General features: G+C 36.6%; 2 protein-coding genes across 2 annotated transcripts; both read left to right on the forward strand.

Moving 5' to 3' along the window:
- Window positions 1-1,562: 1,562 nt before the first annotated feature.
- Window positions 1,563-2,492, forward strand: LOC141516566 (olfactory receptor 4B13-like). Its single transcript, XM_074227591.1, has one exon. It carries the CDS (start codon window positions 1,563-1,565, stop codon window positions 2,490-2,492), a length of 930 nt encoding a protein of 309 aa, XP_074083692.1.
- Window positions 2,493-14,466: 11,974 nt separating this feature from the next.
- LOC141516567 (olfactory receptor 4B1-like) lies at window positions 14,467-15,396 on the forward strand. The gene has a single exon (XM_074227592.1). The coding sequence runs from the start codon at window positions 14,467-14,469 to the stop codon at window positions 15,394-15,396; it is 930 nt and encodes a 309-aa protein (XP_074083693.1).
- The last annotated feature ends 2,797 nt before the right edge of the window (window positions 15,397-18,193 follow it).

Raw genomic sequence — 18,193 nt, forward strand, 5'->3', positions numbered from 1 at the left:
GGTTTTGGGTACCAAAACTTTGATTTTATTATCTTCTGAATCTTCCGTGGCACCAAAGTAATTTTCTTTTTTTTTTTTGCAAGGCAAATGGGGTTAAGTGGCTTGCCCAAGGCAACACGGCTAGGTAATTATTAAGTGTCTGAGACCGGATTTGAACCCAGGTACTCCTGACTCCAGGGCCGGTGCTTTATCCACTGTGCCACCTAGCCACCCTCTCAAAGTAATTTTCTATAGTCAGATTCTTCTTTTTCTGTTGTTTGCTTATTGCCTCAGCCTATGACTGATTTACTGTACTTCCAAGGCTTTGGGGGGTTTTGGGGAGAATTCACAGGGAACTTAATTTCTCTTAGGTCTTATGAGAGGCTTTGACTTGTCTCTTGCCTGTGCTTCGGTATGTGGATGACCACAGGCCCTCCCCTCTGCCCTGGAGCTGTGAGGAGGGTCCCTGCTTGACTTTTGGTGGTATGGCGGGGCCCGGAATGCAACCTGGATCTGAGTGTGGGCAAACAGCAGAGTCCTGCCCCAGGGAGAGCAGAGGGACCTCTGCAGCCTCCCCAGACCCCTTCACTCTGGTATGGCAGAGTTCTCTCACCCCCTTCCAGCTCTGCCCATGATCCCTGGGCCAAGAGGTCTGGAAAATTCCCCCTCTGCCACAGACCCAAGTACCCAATCTGACTGCACTTCACTGTGGTTGTGCTGTGCCGCGCTGCGGTTATAGCTTTTTCCAACTCCTGGTCCTGGTGAAACAGACCTTTTCCGTGGAACTTCTAAATTGTCTTGGGCTAAGAAATTGTATCACTCAATCTTTTTGTGGGTTCTGCCCTCCAAATTTTGGCTAGTGTCATAATTTGAAGACTTTTAGAGTCGTTTTTTGGGGGGGAACCAGTTTCCTGGAATTCCTGCCTTCATGCTGCCATCTTGGCTCCACCCCCCCTCTCTATTTTTTTATCCTCACAATGGTCTCTTTAAATATAACAAAGTTACCATTTTTCTTTCTTTTTTTTATTATATCCTGATCCAATTCAACTTTTTAATGCACTTATAACTTCTTAATTTCTGGAATCAGATCAAATACTTTGCATTCACCTTTCACATTTGACATTTTAAAGTAACTGACTGGCAGATACTTTACAGTAACTTGCTAAATGTTAACCTGCCCTATTAGAATGGCAGTTACCTCTGAGCAGGGCCTATGCTGCTCTTCTATTTAAATTCTAGAACTTATCACAGAGCTTTGCAAATAGGAAGAACTTAATAAATATTTTTTTTCATCCATTCATCTGTCCATTCATTTGTCCATCCATCCTTCCATGATCTTTCCATCCATTCATCTATCTGTGTATCCATTAATCTATGCATATTCTAGTCCATCCCTCCATCCATCCATATCTCCATCCCTCCATCCATCCCTCCATCCATCCCTCCATCCATCCATCAGCCATATTTCCATGTTTCTATCTGTTGAACTTATTGCAGGAAACTTTCTTAATAGTCTTATCTTATTTTGTTTTATTTCAGGCTTATTGAGCTCCTTCAGAGTTGATGTGACATGATTTGATTTCATGGCTGTTAAAAACAATGTAACCCAGTTAATTTTCACTGGGCTCTTTCAAGATCGAGAAGCACAGAGAGTTTCTTTTGTGATATTTCTTCCTGTGTATATGGCCACAATGTTGGGCAATGGACTCATCATCCTGATTGTCAATATTAGCAAGAGTCTAAGCTCCCCTATGTACTTCTTCCTTAGTCATCTTTCCTTAGTAGAGATCTGTTACTCCTCCACTATAGTTCCTAAATTCATTTCTGACTTATTGGTTGAGAATAAAACTATCTCTTTGGACGGCTGTATGACCCAGATCTTTTTCCTCCACTTCTTTGGAGTTGCTGAGACCTTCCTGCTCACAGTGATGGCCTATGACCGGTATGTGGCCATCTGCAAACCACTACACTACATGACCATCATGAGCCGTCCTGTTTGCCGTGTTTTGGTGTTTGGCTCCTGGCTAGGGGGCTTGATCCACTCTCTGGTTCAGATTCTCATCACTGTCAAATTGCCCTTCTGTGGCCCCCATGTGATTGACCATTATTTCTGTGACCTCCATCCCTTGTTCAAGCTTGCTTGCACTGATACTTTTGTGGAGGGGATTATAGTATTTGCCAATAGTGGTTTATTGTCTGTGATTTCCATTCTCTTATTGATTTCTTCTTATGTTGTCATCCTGGTTCACTTGAGAAACCAGTCAGCAGAGGGGAGACGCAAGGCTCTCTCCACTTGTGCCTCCCACATCACTGTTGTCCTTCTATTCTTTGGTCCGGCCACTTTTCTCTACTTGCGACCCTCTTCCACTTTCACTGAAGACAGACTTGTGGCGGTGTTCTACACGGTGGTTACTCCAATGTTGAACCCCATTATTTATACTTTGAGAAATGCAGAAGTGAAGAATGCCGTGAAGAGACTGTGGAGCAAAAAAGTGAACTTGGGAGGGGAATGAAAATGTATATGTAGAAATGAATTGTGACTGATAATGGTGGCTCTTTTCAATTTGATTCTAGAATGGCTACAGAAGAAACAGAAAGAAACTTGGTCAAGAAATTCAGTTATATCTTTATTAGAAGTGTGTATGAAGCTAGATATTCTAATGAGTCTGGATTTAGAGTCAACGTCTCTTTTTTTGAGTCCTGACAAAACTAGGACTACATGTTTGAGCCAACGTCTTCCATGTAACATCTCTGAGTTTTGATTTTATCACCTATAGAATAAGGGCAAAATTGTCATCCCTGCCCTAAAACTAAGATTGTTCTTTCAATCATTCAACAAACAAACATTTATGATATGTCTTCTCTGTTCCAGTTATTATCTTAAACTGGTGCGGAAAGATATAAAATTTGCCTTTTCATACATGTTTATAAGAAATAAATAGAAGATATAAAAATGAATCCAGGAATTTAAGGGATCACTAAGACCAGAGAAATGAGAATCACCTCCTCCTTCCTAATCCTGCAGTAAGAGACTCCTCTCACCTATAACAGTCCAAATTTCAACCAAATTATTGAAGTTGGCCGATTTCCTCCTATTCTGGTCCTATGTGTTGAGGAAACAAAGAAACACTAAAATACAATGTAGTTCAAGAGATACCAAGATACCTTCTACCCCCAAAAATGTACTTTGCTGAATTTTTCTTCTTTTCTGGACTTCTTTCATTAATGTCTTTTAGTTCTCTTTTTTATTGTGAACTTATCAACATATATTTCAGTATTAAAAGAAAAAGAAAAAGGATTGCCTAAGAAAAGAAAAAGGATTACCTAAGAAAATATAAACTTCCATTATGTAATTATTCTTTAACTTATTTATGAATAATTTCATAATAAAAATTTAGCATAAATACATACATGCATAGGTAATTTAACAAGATTGTAATAAGATTGCTTTTTTTCTGAATTCATTTTTGTTTTCTTTTGTGCATCCTGCAAGTATTTTATTGATATTCATTGTTTCTTCATATCTATCATTTATTATAAAACCCTTTCCCCTAAATAAAATCACTATGTTCTTGTGTTTTTTTCTTGACTAACCACTTTTGTTTCACAACAGTTTTATTTCTGGAAGTTATTTGCCTTTCCTTGAGGTGAAGGGGCTGTCATCCTAGGGTCAGGGAGTGTGTGACCAAAAGTAGAAGTCAACACATCAAAGGGGTTTTAGAACCTTGGAAATCGCAATGATGGACATGATCAGGTGTTAGACTATGCTTGAACCATGAAATCTTTCATGACTAGATGTTCTTAAGTCTTTTAATCTGTTCAATGAAAGTTTGTACAATGATTAACAGTCAATGATTACTTTAAGAGATATCCATATATTTCTTTAAGAGATATTCCATTACTAAATGTGACCCATCTCTACAAATCTATATTTTGTGAGACACTGGTAACAAAGCCCTACACCCCCTCAGATTTAGTGTAAGAAAAAATTAAAAGCCTTTATAATGCTTCCCTTCCCCCAATGAAATCAATAAATTAAAAATGTGACTTTTGTTACCTAAAAATGTTTATTTTATTTTTTTATAAATCTTAAAATGCTTACAAAAGCCAGAAAATACATTTGGAAGCACTATTTTTAAACATGGTTATGGTCATTAAAGTGACAGCATCTCAATAGTCTAAATTTCACCTCTTGGCCAATTCCAAGGAAATTTATTGCATTTGAAAGCCGATATTAGATTTCCATCTATACATCTTACTAGGTCTAACTTACTAGGTGTAACTCATATTTGCACATTGTATTTCATACCACTTAATTTATCTGTCCCAATGTGTCCCAATATTAAAGTGTCTAAAATCCCATCTCAGCTGAAAGGTTAAATAATAATACTTGGGAGACATGCTGAGGGCTTCCAGAGACCTTGCACTGCAGTATGAAATATGATTTGATCAGTAAATTAAAAATATGATTCAAGAAAAAGAAGAGGGTGGCTAGGTGGTACAAATGGATAGAGTCAGGAGTACCTGAGTTCAAATCTGGCCTCAGACACTTAATAATTACCTAGCTGTGTGGCCTTGGGCAAGTCACTCAACCCCATTTGCCTTGAAAAAACTTAAAAAAAAGAAAAAGAAGAAAGCAGTTACTTGTAGAACCAATTTTCTGATTTTAAGTATACTTTATTTTTTATATAATAAAGCTTTTCAGAATGGCAGATAGTTTGGGTCTCAGCCTAGTCAATTGGAGATGATCTCAAGCATCTCATGTAACATAAACATTTTGAGCCAAATGTGGGCCCCTATTTTAAGCAGATTATTGGCTGGCCCATTTCTTCCTAGAGAGGAGATTTCTTGTGATGCAATAACTTCCTTTCAAATAATTGTTTTTGATAACCTCCTAATTTAAAATATCTTGTGATTGTCAGACATGTTGAATTGTTTCATTGTTAGAATTGGATTTTGTAGTATCCCACTTCTAAACTTCTAAATTTACCCTTGATTAGAAGAGATCAAATAAAAGAATATCTTTTATAGACCATACTATTCATCTCAGCAAATTTTTTATGATAGTGAATAACAGCAAGCAAAGTTGATGCAATAAGCTTGTAATGGAATATTATTGTGTTGTAAGAAACAATATGAAAAATACAGAGAAGTATGGGCAACCTTATATGAACTGTCATAGGCAGAACCAATTAAAGAATATGCACCAAAACTACAATAATGTAAGGGAAGTGAACAAAAAACACATTGAATCTCAATGTTCTATTGTCAAAATGGCCAAATTTGTCACTAAAGAGTTTAGAAGATATATTTACCTTATTTTGTCAATACAAGTGTAGGATTATGAGTGAAGAATACTTCATATTCTATTAGATACAGTAGGTTTTATGAATTCCTTCATTTCTCTTTCATTTTAAAAATCTTTGTGGTAAAAGACAGTTCCTTGATTTGGGGAGTAGAAAGAAATATGTTCCGAAATAGATGTCAAAAGATCAATTAAAATAAATAAATGAAAGAATCATTTGCTTTAGAAATGCAAAAATGTGGAAAGGTCTTTAGGTATTTTTTCTTTTATAAATCACCCCTTCCTTATGGTAGTTTTGGCACTGATGGTTTATACACTCATTAAAGAAAGATTGAGGTTAATATTGATAGTTGTGCTCCTTGCCAACATCTTGTTATCTCCCTGAGATGGTATTGCTTAAGATTTCTAAGGGTTTCCTGCAGATTTTGTTCACATAGTTTTCAGCAAATTATTTGTTAAAGTTTCCTATGCCATTCTTGTGGCAAAGATAGAGTGAAAAAAACCCTTTTATTGTTGAGTAGCTTTAATTATGTCTGCTCTCAGTGAATGCATTTGAAGTTTTCTTGACAAAGATATTGGTGTGGTTTTCCATTTCCTTTTCCAGCTCATTTTACTGATGAGTAAACAAAGGCAAACAGAAGTTGAACATCTTGCCTGGGGTCACACAACTAGTAAGTGTCTGTGCTGAATTTGAACTCAGATCTTGACTCCAGATCTAGTGCTCTATCTTCCCTGAGAAAAGAACTATGAGTTAGACGAGAGTCAACTTCGATGGATTTGGCTGGATTTTGGTTGATAGGGAAAGTAAGGCTCAGAGAGGGAAAGTGATCTGGTTAAGGTCATCCTGGAGATGGAAATCCATCTAAGTTTCCTGGGTGCATTCCAACATGCTTTCTATGAACTACATAGTTCTTTGATACATACACACATAACTAGATAATAAATTAGTTATTGTTGTTTGTCCTTCATTTTTTTAAGGTTTTTGCAAGGCAAATGGGGTTAAGTGACTTGCCCAAGGCCACACAGCTAGGGAATTGTTAAGTGTCTGAGACTGATTTGAGCTCAGGTACTCCTGACTCCAGGCCTGGTGTTCTAATCCACTGCGCCACCTAGCCGCCCCTTTGTCCTTCATTTTTGAAGAAGACCATGCCATCAGGGAGGTGATGCCATGACAAGCACATGAATTAGATTTGAGTGAGGGGAGCTGTGCTAAGTCACCAGTCTCACCTTCTCTGTCATTGTCATCTGGGTCCAGTGACCAGATATGGATCAGGAAGACTGGAGATGGGCCTAGATGCAAGGCAATCAGGGTGAAGTGACTTGCTCAAGGTCACACTGCTAGGAAGTCCCTTTTTCCCATATCCAAGGCCAGTGCCCTATACACTGCACCACCCAAGTGCCCCTAAGTTTTGGTGTATCCTTTCTACTTTAATCCCTATTTTTATAGCCAACTATCCCTCTCAGATGCATATCACATCTCAGAAATGGGTGAAACTTAGATTACCAGCTAACTAATTGAAGTAGATTTCATTTTTTTTTTCTAAGTCAAAAAGGTGTTGGCAGAATTCCTACCTATGGAAACCGAGGAAGATTGCAAGGGAAACTCATTTTCTTCACTATAGTTCCTGGTTTAATATATTTTTGCAAGGGGGAGAAATCTCAGAATTGAAGTCTTTTGTTAGGCAGCTATTCTGGGTAGGTTAGGAGTCCTAGAATGTGCATATCATTAGATATCCTCTTATTAGAGTCCTATAATGTCTGGAGGATGTTGGCTGCTGCCTTGGTTGTCCCTAATAGTTTTTTTTTACTCACATGGCCAGAATACAAAGATTTGGTATCAAGATCTTGAATAAGATCCTAGGTAATCCTGTAGATGCCACTGAGTTTGCTTGTTTTCAGAGACTACAGAAAATCTGGGATTATAGCCTATATAGGTAAGACACACTGTGATTTAGCAATAATAACAGAAATGGATGGTGCTGTAGGGAAAGAAAGTAAGGTAGTAGGGTGAAAAGAGCAATGGGGTCTAGTTTGGTTTGTATATTTACTAAGTAATTGGAAAGAGGCATCAGAAAGAGCATCTACCTATAGGAATGGTTGAGAAGTGACAGAAAGTTACTAGGTTTCCCAATTATATGTCCATCTCTCTGTCATCTCTCCATTCTCCCTAAATTAAGGAAATGGTATAGGGATGTTAGTCCTATGCCCCTGAGGTTACTCTAACCTCAAACTCTTTCCATAATTCTGTCTCATCTACATTGGGTAGGATTAGCATATCTAATGGATTTTTTTTTGTTTTTATAGACAAAACTTGTTAAACATCTGTTGACCCTTCATTTAAAACCAGAAGTAATACAAGTAATATGTCTCTGTGTGTGTATGTGTGTGTGTGTGTGTGTGTGTGTGTGTGTGTGTCTTTGTGAGTGTGAGTACGTGTATTTTGAAGTAAAATGACCTTGGCAGGGAAAAGTCTGTATAAAATTGACAGATGAAGAAATAGAATGATAGAAAACAGGGGAAATTTTCCTATTACATTGTGACTCATTAGACATCTTCTAAAATGTGGTATTTTCATTCTTATCTCTTTTTTCCATTAAAACAATGGAGGTATCTTGGTAGTGTTATTAAGTTGTGTCATGGTTTGTTCTTTGAAAGTTATTTTGACTTCCCTTAGCAAGTATAATTGTGTAAACAAAAAAGAAGAAACAAAGAAAAAAATAATACTTGTCTACACATGTCTACTATTTATAGATTTAAAAACCCACAATGATAAAAGGGAATGGTTTCAGAAAAATCTGGAAAAATTTGACTGAACTTCAAACTATAAGTATGTTAACCAGAACAATTTATATTATATACACATATATAAATAAATAGGTAAGAAAATATGGTAATATAGTGACTTGTTTTGCTCTGCTGTATGATTTTTGTCTTACAGACATCTATTTGTTTATTAATTCTTCCCCCATCCTAACCTCCACTGACTGTTAATTGCTAATTAAACTACCCTGCTAGTAACTTGCTGCCCTCCTATGGAGAAACTTCCTAGCATTTAAATGAGTCAAATCTAATGTTACTCTGATTTTCTCTTATGATATTTTCAAAGAGGAACCATTAATTCTTCTCAAACTTCTTAGGATACCACATCTCAAGTTGCTCCCTCTCACCCTTGATAAAATTACAGATTGCAGACCTTTGTTTATAAAAAGATTTCCAGAGTTATACTTAGGGTGATATTCAATCAGCAGAATTTTTTAGTTTTCAAAGATATTAATATCACATTTTCCTGAAATGCAGACTAAAGTTCAAATTTTAAATACCTTCAAGGAATTTTGGAAGTTTTAAGTGAACTATTTTTTTCCTATTAGTTCTCCATCCTTTCTCCATCCTGTAACTGGTACTCTGAAATGTTTTCCCTGCTTCTTTTATTTTAGCACTCCCTAAATCTTGATTTTGCTTCAAATATATAGAAATCAGGAATGACCTCTGAATAAACAAAATTTAAATTAGGGCTGGCAAGAAAACGCCAAGAAAATATCCATAAGGATTTTCCCAAGTGAGGGTTCTGAACAATTAGGACAATAGTAAAGACTTTTTGTTTGACGTAAACTCCATAAAATAGCAGAGGAAAGGCCCATATGAACCAGTATGGCATTGTATGTCTTCTAGGTTAAAAGCAAGTAAGAGTAGCCAGATGGTTTGGTGGGAAGAGTGAAGTGAGGAAGAATCATCTTTCTAAGTTCAAATCTGACCTCAGAAACTTATTAGTGTGTGACCCTGGACAAGTCACTTAACTTTGCCTCAGTTCCTCATCTGTAAAAATGATCTGGAGAAGGAAAGAGCAAACTACTCCAGTGTCTTTGTCGAGAAAAACCTCAAATGGTGTCACAGAGGATGACTGAAAAGACTGAACAGCAACAAAATCAAGAAGATTGCTGTAACATGGTATAGTTGATTAATTCATGAGATGAAAGGGTGGGGGGGAGTATCTTGGAGTCAACTCCACCTTCGCAGAGACACCCAGCCCAGCAGTATTGCACTAAAACTGGGTGAAAACTCAGTCTCACTACATAAATAATTGAAGCAGGAATTCAACCTTTTCCCAAGCCATTATTTATTTGGAAAAGTTCTCTCCCAAGGGAGCCAAAGAAGATCTCAGGGAATTTGATCTCCTGATCTTAGCTTCTGGCTGAGAGCATTTTATAAGGTTAGGGCACCTCAGAATGTTCACCATGCAGGTGAGTCTCTAATATCAAACAATGTGAGTAGCGGTGATCTTGTCTTTTGTCATTCTTTCTTCTCTCTATGGGAAGGGTCAAAAGAATCAGCTTTTCATTTTGAACTGTGTTCTGATTGATTTACCTGTCAACAGGATGCCTTTTGCTAGTTTTTAGAGATTATGGAGATTTGGTATGAGTAGGGTGAAGGCAAGTTAAACCCTGTGATTCTGCAATCACAAAAGAAAAATTAATGTTGTGGTGAAGGGAAAACTTTATATTTGGAAGAGCACTGAGTGGAGAGACAGGTTTCAATATGGTAACATGTTAACACTAAGTAGTTGGTTGCCTTGAGAAAGTCACTTCTTTCTGGATCTCATTTATCCACTTTTGGTTAAATGCAAAAGTTGCCCTCCCTGATCTCTAAATCTTCATAAATTATGACATTCGATATTTTATAAGTTCTCTCCAGCACTGAATTTTCTATGTTTAAGATTTTATGGTCCATTTTTCCTTCTTTTTGGGGGGATCTTTAATAAGATCATAACCATTAGCCATGACTTTTTACCAAGGCTTTGTCCAGCTTCCTCCTCTCATTTTGCTCTACACTTTTTCATTCATTGATCTTATCTTCCCCAATAGATTCACTGTAAATAGGATTCCCATCCCTTACATATCCATTGGTATATCTTTTGACGCCCAGTTTGGCATTTTCGCCATCCTTTTGGGATCTCACACTGGATATTTAATAGTCATCTGAAACTCAATTTGTCCATAGCAGATTCTCTTCTTTTCTTCTCTCTTCTTAAATTTCCTCTTTCTTTTGAGGACATCACCATCTTCTCCTTTATCCAGGCTTATAATGTAGGTTTCATCCTTAACATCTTGCTTTTTCTTCCCACCCACCCATAACAATTTAAGTCCTATTGCTTCCCCCTTTACCGCACCTTTCTTTATTGTCTCTCCTTTCTCCTCTAACATGGTCACCTCCCTGGTCCAGGTCCTTATCACAACATTGTATTGTGTAATCTTTTGGTTGCTATCCCTGCCTCAAATATCTCCTTACTCAACTGTCAAACTGATCTTCTTAAAGGGAAGGTGTTGATTATGTCCCTCTCTACCTCTGACTCAATATTTATCCATGAGTCTCTATTATCTTCAAAATCAAATATCTCTTGCTTGTCTCTTAAAGAGACAAGCTCACTCCTTAAATTTTCTGTCTTCCTGCATCACCAATAGAAAGACATGTGCCTCCCTGGTATTTTTCAATAAGATATACAATTTCTTGCCTGGGGGAATTTTCACTGACTTTCCCTCCTCCTTGATATTCTCTTTTTCCTCTTTTTTTCCTTTTCTTGACTTCCTTTAAATACCAGATATATCTTACCTTTGATAAGAAGCCTTCCCAGTGCTTTCCTTTTATTGTTTTTTCCTGATTTGAACTCTCTCTCTCTCTCTCTCTCTCTCTCTCTCTCTCTCTCTCTCCCTCCCTCCCTCCCTCCCTCCCTCCTTCTCTCCCTTTCTCTCTCTCTATCTCTCTCTCTCACACACAGTATCTATGTAACTAATATCTTTATCTCATCATATGCATATATATGTATATATACATACACATACAATATATATGTTAACTACATATATAAAATATTATTTTAAAGCCTTGGATTTTCTCCACTTTTTCAATCGATGATAACAGGAGGGAAGGCATGATCTGAAGTTCAGTCTTTGCCTCCTGCAGCCTGTGTATAAGCCCTACATCCCTTCTGATCATGTGAAGATCCCTGAGTATATTCTTTGGGGCTCCCCACCTTTGGATGACCATCTTGCCTGCGCACTGGCTTAAGGCAGCCCTGTATCTACAGATTTCTTGAGTCTCTTAGGGATTGAGTGCTCCTGGGGTTCTACAGAGTTTCAGAAACAACTTTGCAGGATTGCTGAGAATTGGATATAAAGTCACATTATACTGATTATGTATTCTAATGCTGACCAATGTTGATTTATGTCTGTGCCAGAGTGACAATGGGGGCAATTCATTTGTCATACAGTCCATTCTCATGCCTGATCCTTAGGAATCACAAATGTGCATCTTAGACATGCTTTGAAAAGTCTTTTGATTTTATTCTTTCATGAATACTTGTGATCTCTTCCCAGAGATGTGAAATTTAAATTCCAGAAAAGACTATAAACCTAGAGGTAGCCTTCTCAGACCACTGGTTCACTTTGAATGTCCTTGGTCTGGTTTTGGTGGGAAGGTATATTGCAGAAGCTGAGAAGAATCTATTTTCAGAAATATCTGTATATCTATATCCATATTACAGTCTAAATCAGAATATTTGTGTACCCGCTCAACCTTAGAATACATTTAAGTGGGTATTTGTGTTTTTATAATCTTTGTAGGTAAAAACATCTTTATTTGTTTGTTTTTTGAAAGTTGTTTACAAACCCTTTGTTTGTAAGAGGTAGTGTAAGAAGGAATCTCTTCTGCCCCCTTCTTCATCTTGTCATTTGTTGTGATTCTTGTCATTTCCAATCCCTCCCCTCCCCTCTCCCTTTGTCATAGAGGATCTACCAAAAGCTTCAGGCTTCTTTCTCTAGTTCTTGAAAACGATCTTGAGGGACCTTCTTGATGGTTGATCCTCATTCCTTGAAAAAGTTTGCTACCACTGACAGCTATTAACTCCTTTTGATTACATCCAGTTTTTTGTCATTTAATATTTTAAATCCTTTTGTATCCTAATTTTTTTGTCAAACGCTTCCCTTCCCTTCAATTTTTGTGCTGAGAGTAAAGAACAAGTTGCTATTTAAAATAATTAAGGTAAAATATGTAAATAGTTATGAGCAGCAATTTCTATTTTTTTTTTACCATTTAAGCTCAATGCAGAAGCTATATATGCTGTCGATGACATGGGATTGAACCAATCACCATATTTTACATATATTTATAGCATGGCTTAGTGCAAATTTGCATAATGAGAGCTCTTTCGGGGATTCATTTAGAATCTATACTTATACTTATTGATACCTATCTGTGTTCAAAACATAGTCATTGTCTTGCTTGTTTATATTTCCCTTTTTTGAAAACCTTTTCTGGGGAACTAATATGGATTTGTAGCTTTTATTGGGTCATGATGTCATCCTGCTTTTCAAAACCTTTGAATTGACACAGAACCAACAACTGAATTCTTTTTAAACAGAATCAAACCAGCATTTAATTTGATGATTGATCTCCAGTCATCCAGATCCACATTTCATGGCCTTGGATGGTTCTGAAGGAAAAAGAGAGACTGGTGACTTAGCAGAGTCACCTCACTGCAATCCAATTCACTTGTCATGACATCACTTTCTTGATATCATGCTCTTCTACCAGAACAAAGGACTAAGGTCTGCAGTGTTGTGTTGCTTCCCAAAAAGTTCGTACCAATCTAGAGGTCTGCTAATAGCTGGAATAATGTAGCTGATTTTGTTTTTAATTACTCAGACCAGCTTTTAATTTATTGATTTGCTTTACCTTTAGCATTTTCATGGGTGTAAAGGGACAATTTCAAGATTTTTTTTATTGCAATGGATGATCAGTTTTGCTTCTAGTTCAAGAATGACCCTGATTGGTCATGCTAATTGGAGATAAAGTTTTTAACTCTTGTGCAGGTGGAGGCTGGGGTCAGCTTAAGTCTCTCTGAGTATCTCATAATTACATTTTCAGTGTGAACATTTTTACCTCAGAAATTGACAGACAATAGAAAACATTGAAAAATTTGATTTATTATTTTGTTGAATGTTTAGTCTTAAGTGATGGAGAAATGTTAATAATATAAATTAAGCTCAGAAGTGAGAGCCTTTTAGACATTTACTAATACACTTCTAATTCAGGTTGAGTTCCAAATTTCTCTGTTTGAAGAGTTTTTGTTTTTCAAATACTCAATGGGATTGACTTGTAAGTTTATTCCACAAATAAGAAAAATGCACATGTGAGATAGTAAAAGATGGGGGTGGTATGGGGGGGAGAGTGGGGCAATGGAGGCAGGCAGTTCAAAAAAATTTAAGTAAAATATAAGAAAATAAAGACAGTAACATAACAAAGAAGTATTCTTTGCAGCCAAGTTAAATTTATACTAGGATTTCCTGTTGGGCTTAGTATTAGAAAATTATTAGAAACTAAGAGCTTTTCAACATTCTCCATATAGGCTTCTGCCTTCTGATCACATTTTGTATTTTGGTTCATTTTGCAAATTTAAGTTATGGTAAATATCATTTGTACTTCAAGTGTTGCTTTTCTCTCTGTTTCTCTACTTCTGTCTGTCTTTCTCCTTTTGGTTAATCCTTTCTGTGGTCTGAAGTATGGTCAAGTTTTGTAAATGTTCCCTTTGTTTTTGAATAGAAACTAACTCCCCTGGCTTTCCATATTGTGCCCAGGGAAGAACACTCTAGAGTCAGAGAAGGTTATTACTTAGATCTTACTACTTCTGTTTCATTAAGTCATTTACTATAGTCTCCTTGGGTTTCCATTTGCTCAACAATCAAAGGAGAGAGTTGGATTACATAATCTCTGTGGTTCCTTCCAGCACTAGATTTATGATGCTGTGATCCAGTCATTCTTCTGTGGTGCAGTGGATAGAACACTAACTGTGGAGTTAGGAAGAACTGAATTCAAATTATGTGAAAAAGCAGATAATAATCATTTAATAAGTACTGATTCATCCATCCATTCGTCTGTCTGTCTCTCCATCCATCCATCCATCCATCCATCCATCCATCCATCCATCCATCCATCCTTTCATCATTCCACACTTCTATTTGTTTTTTTTTTCTTGCAGGAAACTATCTTTTTTTTTTTTTTTTTAGGTTTTTGGCAAGGTAAATGGGGTTAAGTGAGGAAACTATCTTAATAGTTACAACAATCCTATTTTCTTTGGTCTTATTTCAGGTCTATTGAACTTCTTTCGAGTTTATATGAAATGATTGAATTCCATGGCTATTAAAAACAATGTAACCCAGTTAATATTCACTGGCCTCTTCCAGGATCGAGAAGCACAGAGAGTTTCTTTTGTGATATTTCTTCCTGTGTATGTGGCCACAATGTTGGGCAATGGCCTCATCATCTTCACTGTCAACACAAGCAAGAACCTGAATTCCCCCATGTACTTCTTCCTCAGTCACTTGTCCTTTGTAGAGATCTGTTATTCTTCTACCATTGTTCCTAAATTCATTTCTGGCTTATTGGTTCAGAATAAAACAATCTCTTTGGATGGTTGCATGACACAGTTGTTTTTCTTCCATTTCTTTGGAGTTGCTGAAATCCTCTTGCTCACAGTGATGGCCTATGACCGGTATGTGGCCATCTGCAAACCATTGCACTACATGACCATCATGAGCCGTCCTGTTTGCCATGTGCTGGTGTTTGGCTCCTGGTTAGGAGGCATGTTTCATAGTTTGGTCCAGATTGTTATCACTGTCCAATTACCCTTCTGTGGTCCCAATGTGATTGATCATTATTTCTGTGACCTCCATCCCTTGTTCAAGCTTGCTTGCACTGATACCTTTGTGGAGGGCATTATTGTGTTTGCTAATAGTGGTTTATTCTCTGTAATTTCCTTTCTCTTCTTGATTTCTTCTTATGTTGTCATCCTGGTCCACTTGAGAAACCAGTCAGCAGAGGGGAGACGCAAGGCTCTCTCCACTTGTGCCTCCCACATCACCGTTGTCCTTCTCTTCTTTGGTCCAGCTACCTTTCTCTACCTGCGTCCCTCTTCCACCTTCACTGAAGACAAACTTGTGGCAGTGTTCTACACCGTGGTTACTCCAATGTTGAACCCCATTATTTATACTTTGAGAAATGCAGAAGTGAAGAATGCCATGAAGCGGTTGTGGACCATGAAAGTGAAGTTAGGAGGGGAATAAAAATGTGAATATTAAAGTGAATTGGGATTGATAGTTGTGGTTCTCTTTATTTTGTTTCTGGAATAACTGCAGAAGGAACAGAAAAAAATCTTTTCCCAAGGAATTCATCTTTGACTTTAAAAGAAGCATGAATAAAATTGAATATTCTAGTAGAATCTGGATTTAGAGCCAAAACCTCTTCTTTTGAGTCCCAAACCAGGACTACTTGTCTGAGCCATAGTCATCCATGTCACATCTCTTGGTTTCAATTTTATCGCATATAAAATAAGGACATTGGGCAAAATGATCATCCCTTGTTGTAAATCTAGGATTGCTCTCTCAATCATTCACAAGCAAACATCTCTATTCAAATCATCATCCCTAAAAAGGCAGAAAGTTCAAAATTACTTGGTTCATATATGTTTATTGGGAAGTTAGAATATATAAAAATGAATCCAGGAATTTAAGGTATCATTAAGATCAGAGGAATGAGAGTCCCTTCCTCCCTTCCTAGTGCTACAGTAAGAGACTCCTCTGATTTCTAACTGTACAAATTTCATGTAAGTTGTAGAAGAAAGCCATTTACTTCCTATTCTTGTCTGGTCTTATTTGTAGAGGAAATAAAGAAATTCTAATGTGATGTAGTTCAAGAGACATTAAGAAGCCTTTAACTCTTCCCGCAAAAAAGTACATCTTTTTTTTTCGGACTTTTTTTGGTTTGAAATTCTTTTATCAATCTCTTTAAAATTCTTTTTTTTATTATGAACTTAATAATCAATAAACATATTTCAGTATTAAAAGAAAAGAAAGACAATGGAATAAGAAAATGTGTAATTCTTTTATGTCTTTATTCTTTAACATAAAGTTTAATAATTTCACAATAGAAATTTAACTCCTATAATATATCTAATTTAACAAGATTGTAACAAGATTGCTTCATTTTTGCTCTTTTTGCAATTCCTTTTGCCTTCTTTTATTCATTTTGAAAATATTTTATTGATATTCTTTGTTTCTTCACTTCCTATAAAAGTAGCCACTAAATAAAAATCAATATGTTCTTGTATGTTTGTTTGACTACCTATTTTGTTACACAGGAGTTTTATCTTCATAAGTTATTTTCCCTTCCTCAAGCTAAAGGGCTGTCATCCGGGGCAAATGAATGTATGGTCAAAAGGAGAAAGGAACACATCAAAGGAATTTTAGAGAACTGAGAATTTCAATGACTAGCATAGGCAAGTTTTAGACTCTGCTTGAGCCGTGAAATCTTTCATGAAAATGTTCTTAACTCTTTAAAACTGTTCAATGGTAGTTTGAACAATGATTAATTTATTAGGTAGCCATATATATGTATATATACATATATATATATATAAATATATTTTTTAGGTTTTTGCAAGGCAAATGGGGTTAAGTATCTTGCCCAAGGCCACACAGCTAGGTAATTATTAAATATCTGAGACTGCATTTAAACCCAGGTACTCCTGACTCCAAGGCTGGTGCTTTATCCACTATGCCACCTAGCCGCCCCATATATATATTTTATAAACAGTCTTTCTTTTAAAAAAATCTTTGTTGTAAGAGACAGCTCCTTGTTTGGGGTGTAGTGAGGGCTATACTCAGAAATAAAAGTAATGTCAAAACAAAACATCAATTAAAATAAATAGGTGAAAGAATCACTTGCTTTAGAAATGCCAAAAAATGTTAAAAGGTCTTTGGGCATTTTTCTTTTTATAAGTCACCACTACTTTGTGATGGTTTACATGCCATTAGTTTCTACCATAATTAAACAGAGATTGTAATTAATATCGACATTTGTACTCATTGCCACCATCTAATTCCCTCCCTGAGATGTTATTGCTTAAGACCTAGGCCAGATTTTGTTCACATAGTTTTAGGTAAAATACTTCATAAAGTTTTCTATGCCATTCTTGTAGAAAAAATAGAACGAAATGAACTTTTTTTTTTTTTCTTTTTGGATAGCTTCAATTGAGCCTACTCTTAGTGAGTGCATTTGGAGTTTTCTTGACAAAGATATTGGAGTGGGTTACCATTTCCTTCTCTAAGGCAAATAGAGATTAAATGACTTGCCCAGGGTCATGCAGCTAGTGTCTATGCTAGAATGGAACTCAGATCTTCTTGGCCCTAGGCCTGCATTCCTTATCTTTCCTTAACTATGAGCTAGAGGATAGTCAGGTTAGATGGATTTGGTTGGATTGCTCTGAGAGGGAAAGTGACCTGGTCAAAGTCATCATGGAGATGATGATCCCATCTAAGTTTTCTGACTTCAGTTCAACATGCTTTCTACTAGCTATATACTTTTATACACACACACACACACACACACACACACACACACGCGTGCGCGCATGCGCGAACACGCACATACCGACATTACACACCTAACAACTAGATAATAAATTAGTTATAAAGTTTTGGTTAAATCCTTGGTTTACTTTGATGTCCATTTCTATTCTCAACCCTCCCTCTCAGATGCACATCACTTCTCAGAAATGGATGAAACTTAGATCATTAGGTATCTAATTGAAGCAGGCCTCAAAGTCACCATTTTATTGGCAAGATTCCTTTCTATGGGAACTGAAGAAGAGGACAAGGAAAACTCATTCTCCTGACTATAGTTATTTGTTTAATCTATTTTTGTAAGGGGAGGTATTCTCACTATTGAAGTCTGTGATTTGGAGTCTATTACGGGTAGTTATGGAGGCTTGGCTGCCTCCAATAGTTTTTTTCCCTTTCTAAGGACAGAGACCAAAAATTTGGCAGCAAGATCTTGAATCTGAACCTTGCTCTCAGAGACCAC

Source organism: Macrotis lagotis, chromosome 3 (genome assembly GCF_037893015.1).
Source record: "Macrotis lagotis isolate mMagLag1 chromosome 3, bilby.v1.9.chrom.fasta, whole genome shotgun sequence".
Classification (NCBI taxonomy): Eukaryota; Metazoa; Chordata; class Mammalia; order Peramelemorphia; family Peramelidae; genus Macrotis; species Macrotis lagotis.

What these genes read in the sequence shown, in the direction of transcription:
- LOC141516566 (XM_074227591.1), top strand. Translation starts at nt 1,563, where the DNA reads ATGGCTGTTAAAAACAATGTAACCCAGTTAATTTTCACTGGGCTCTTT.
- LOC141516567 (XM_074227592.1), top strand. Translation starts at nt 14,467, where the DNA reads ATGGCTATTAAAAACAATGTAACCCAGTTAATATTCACTGGCCTCTTC.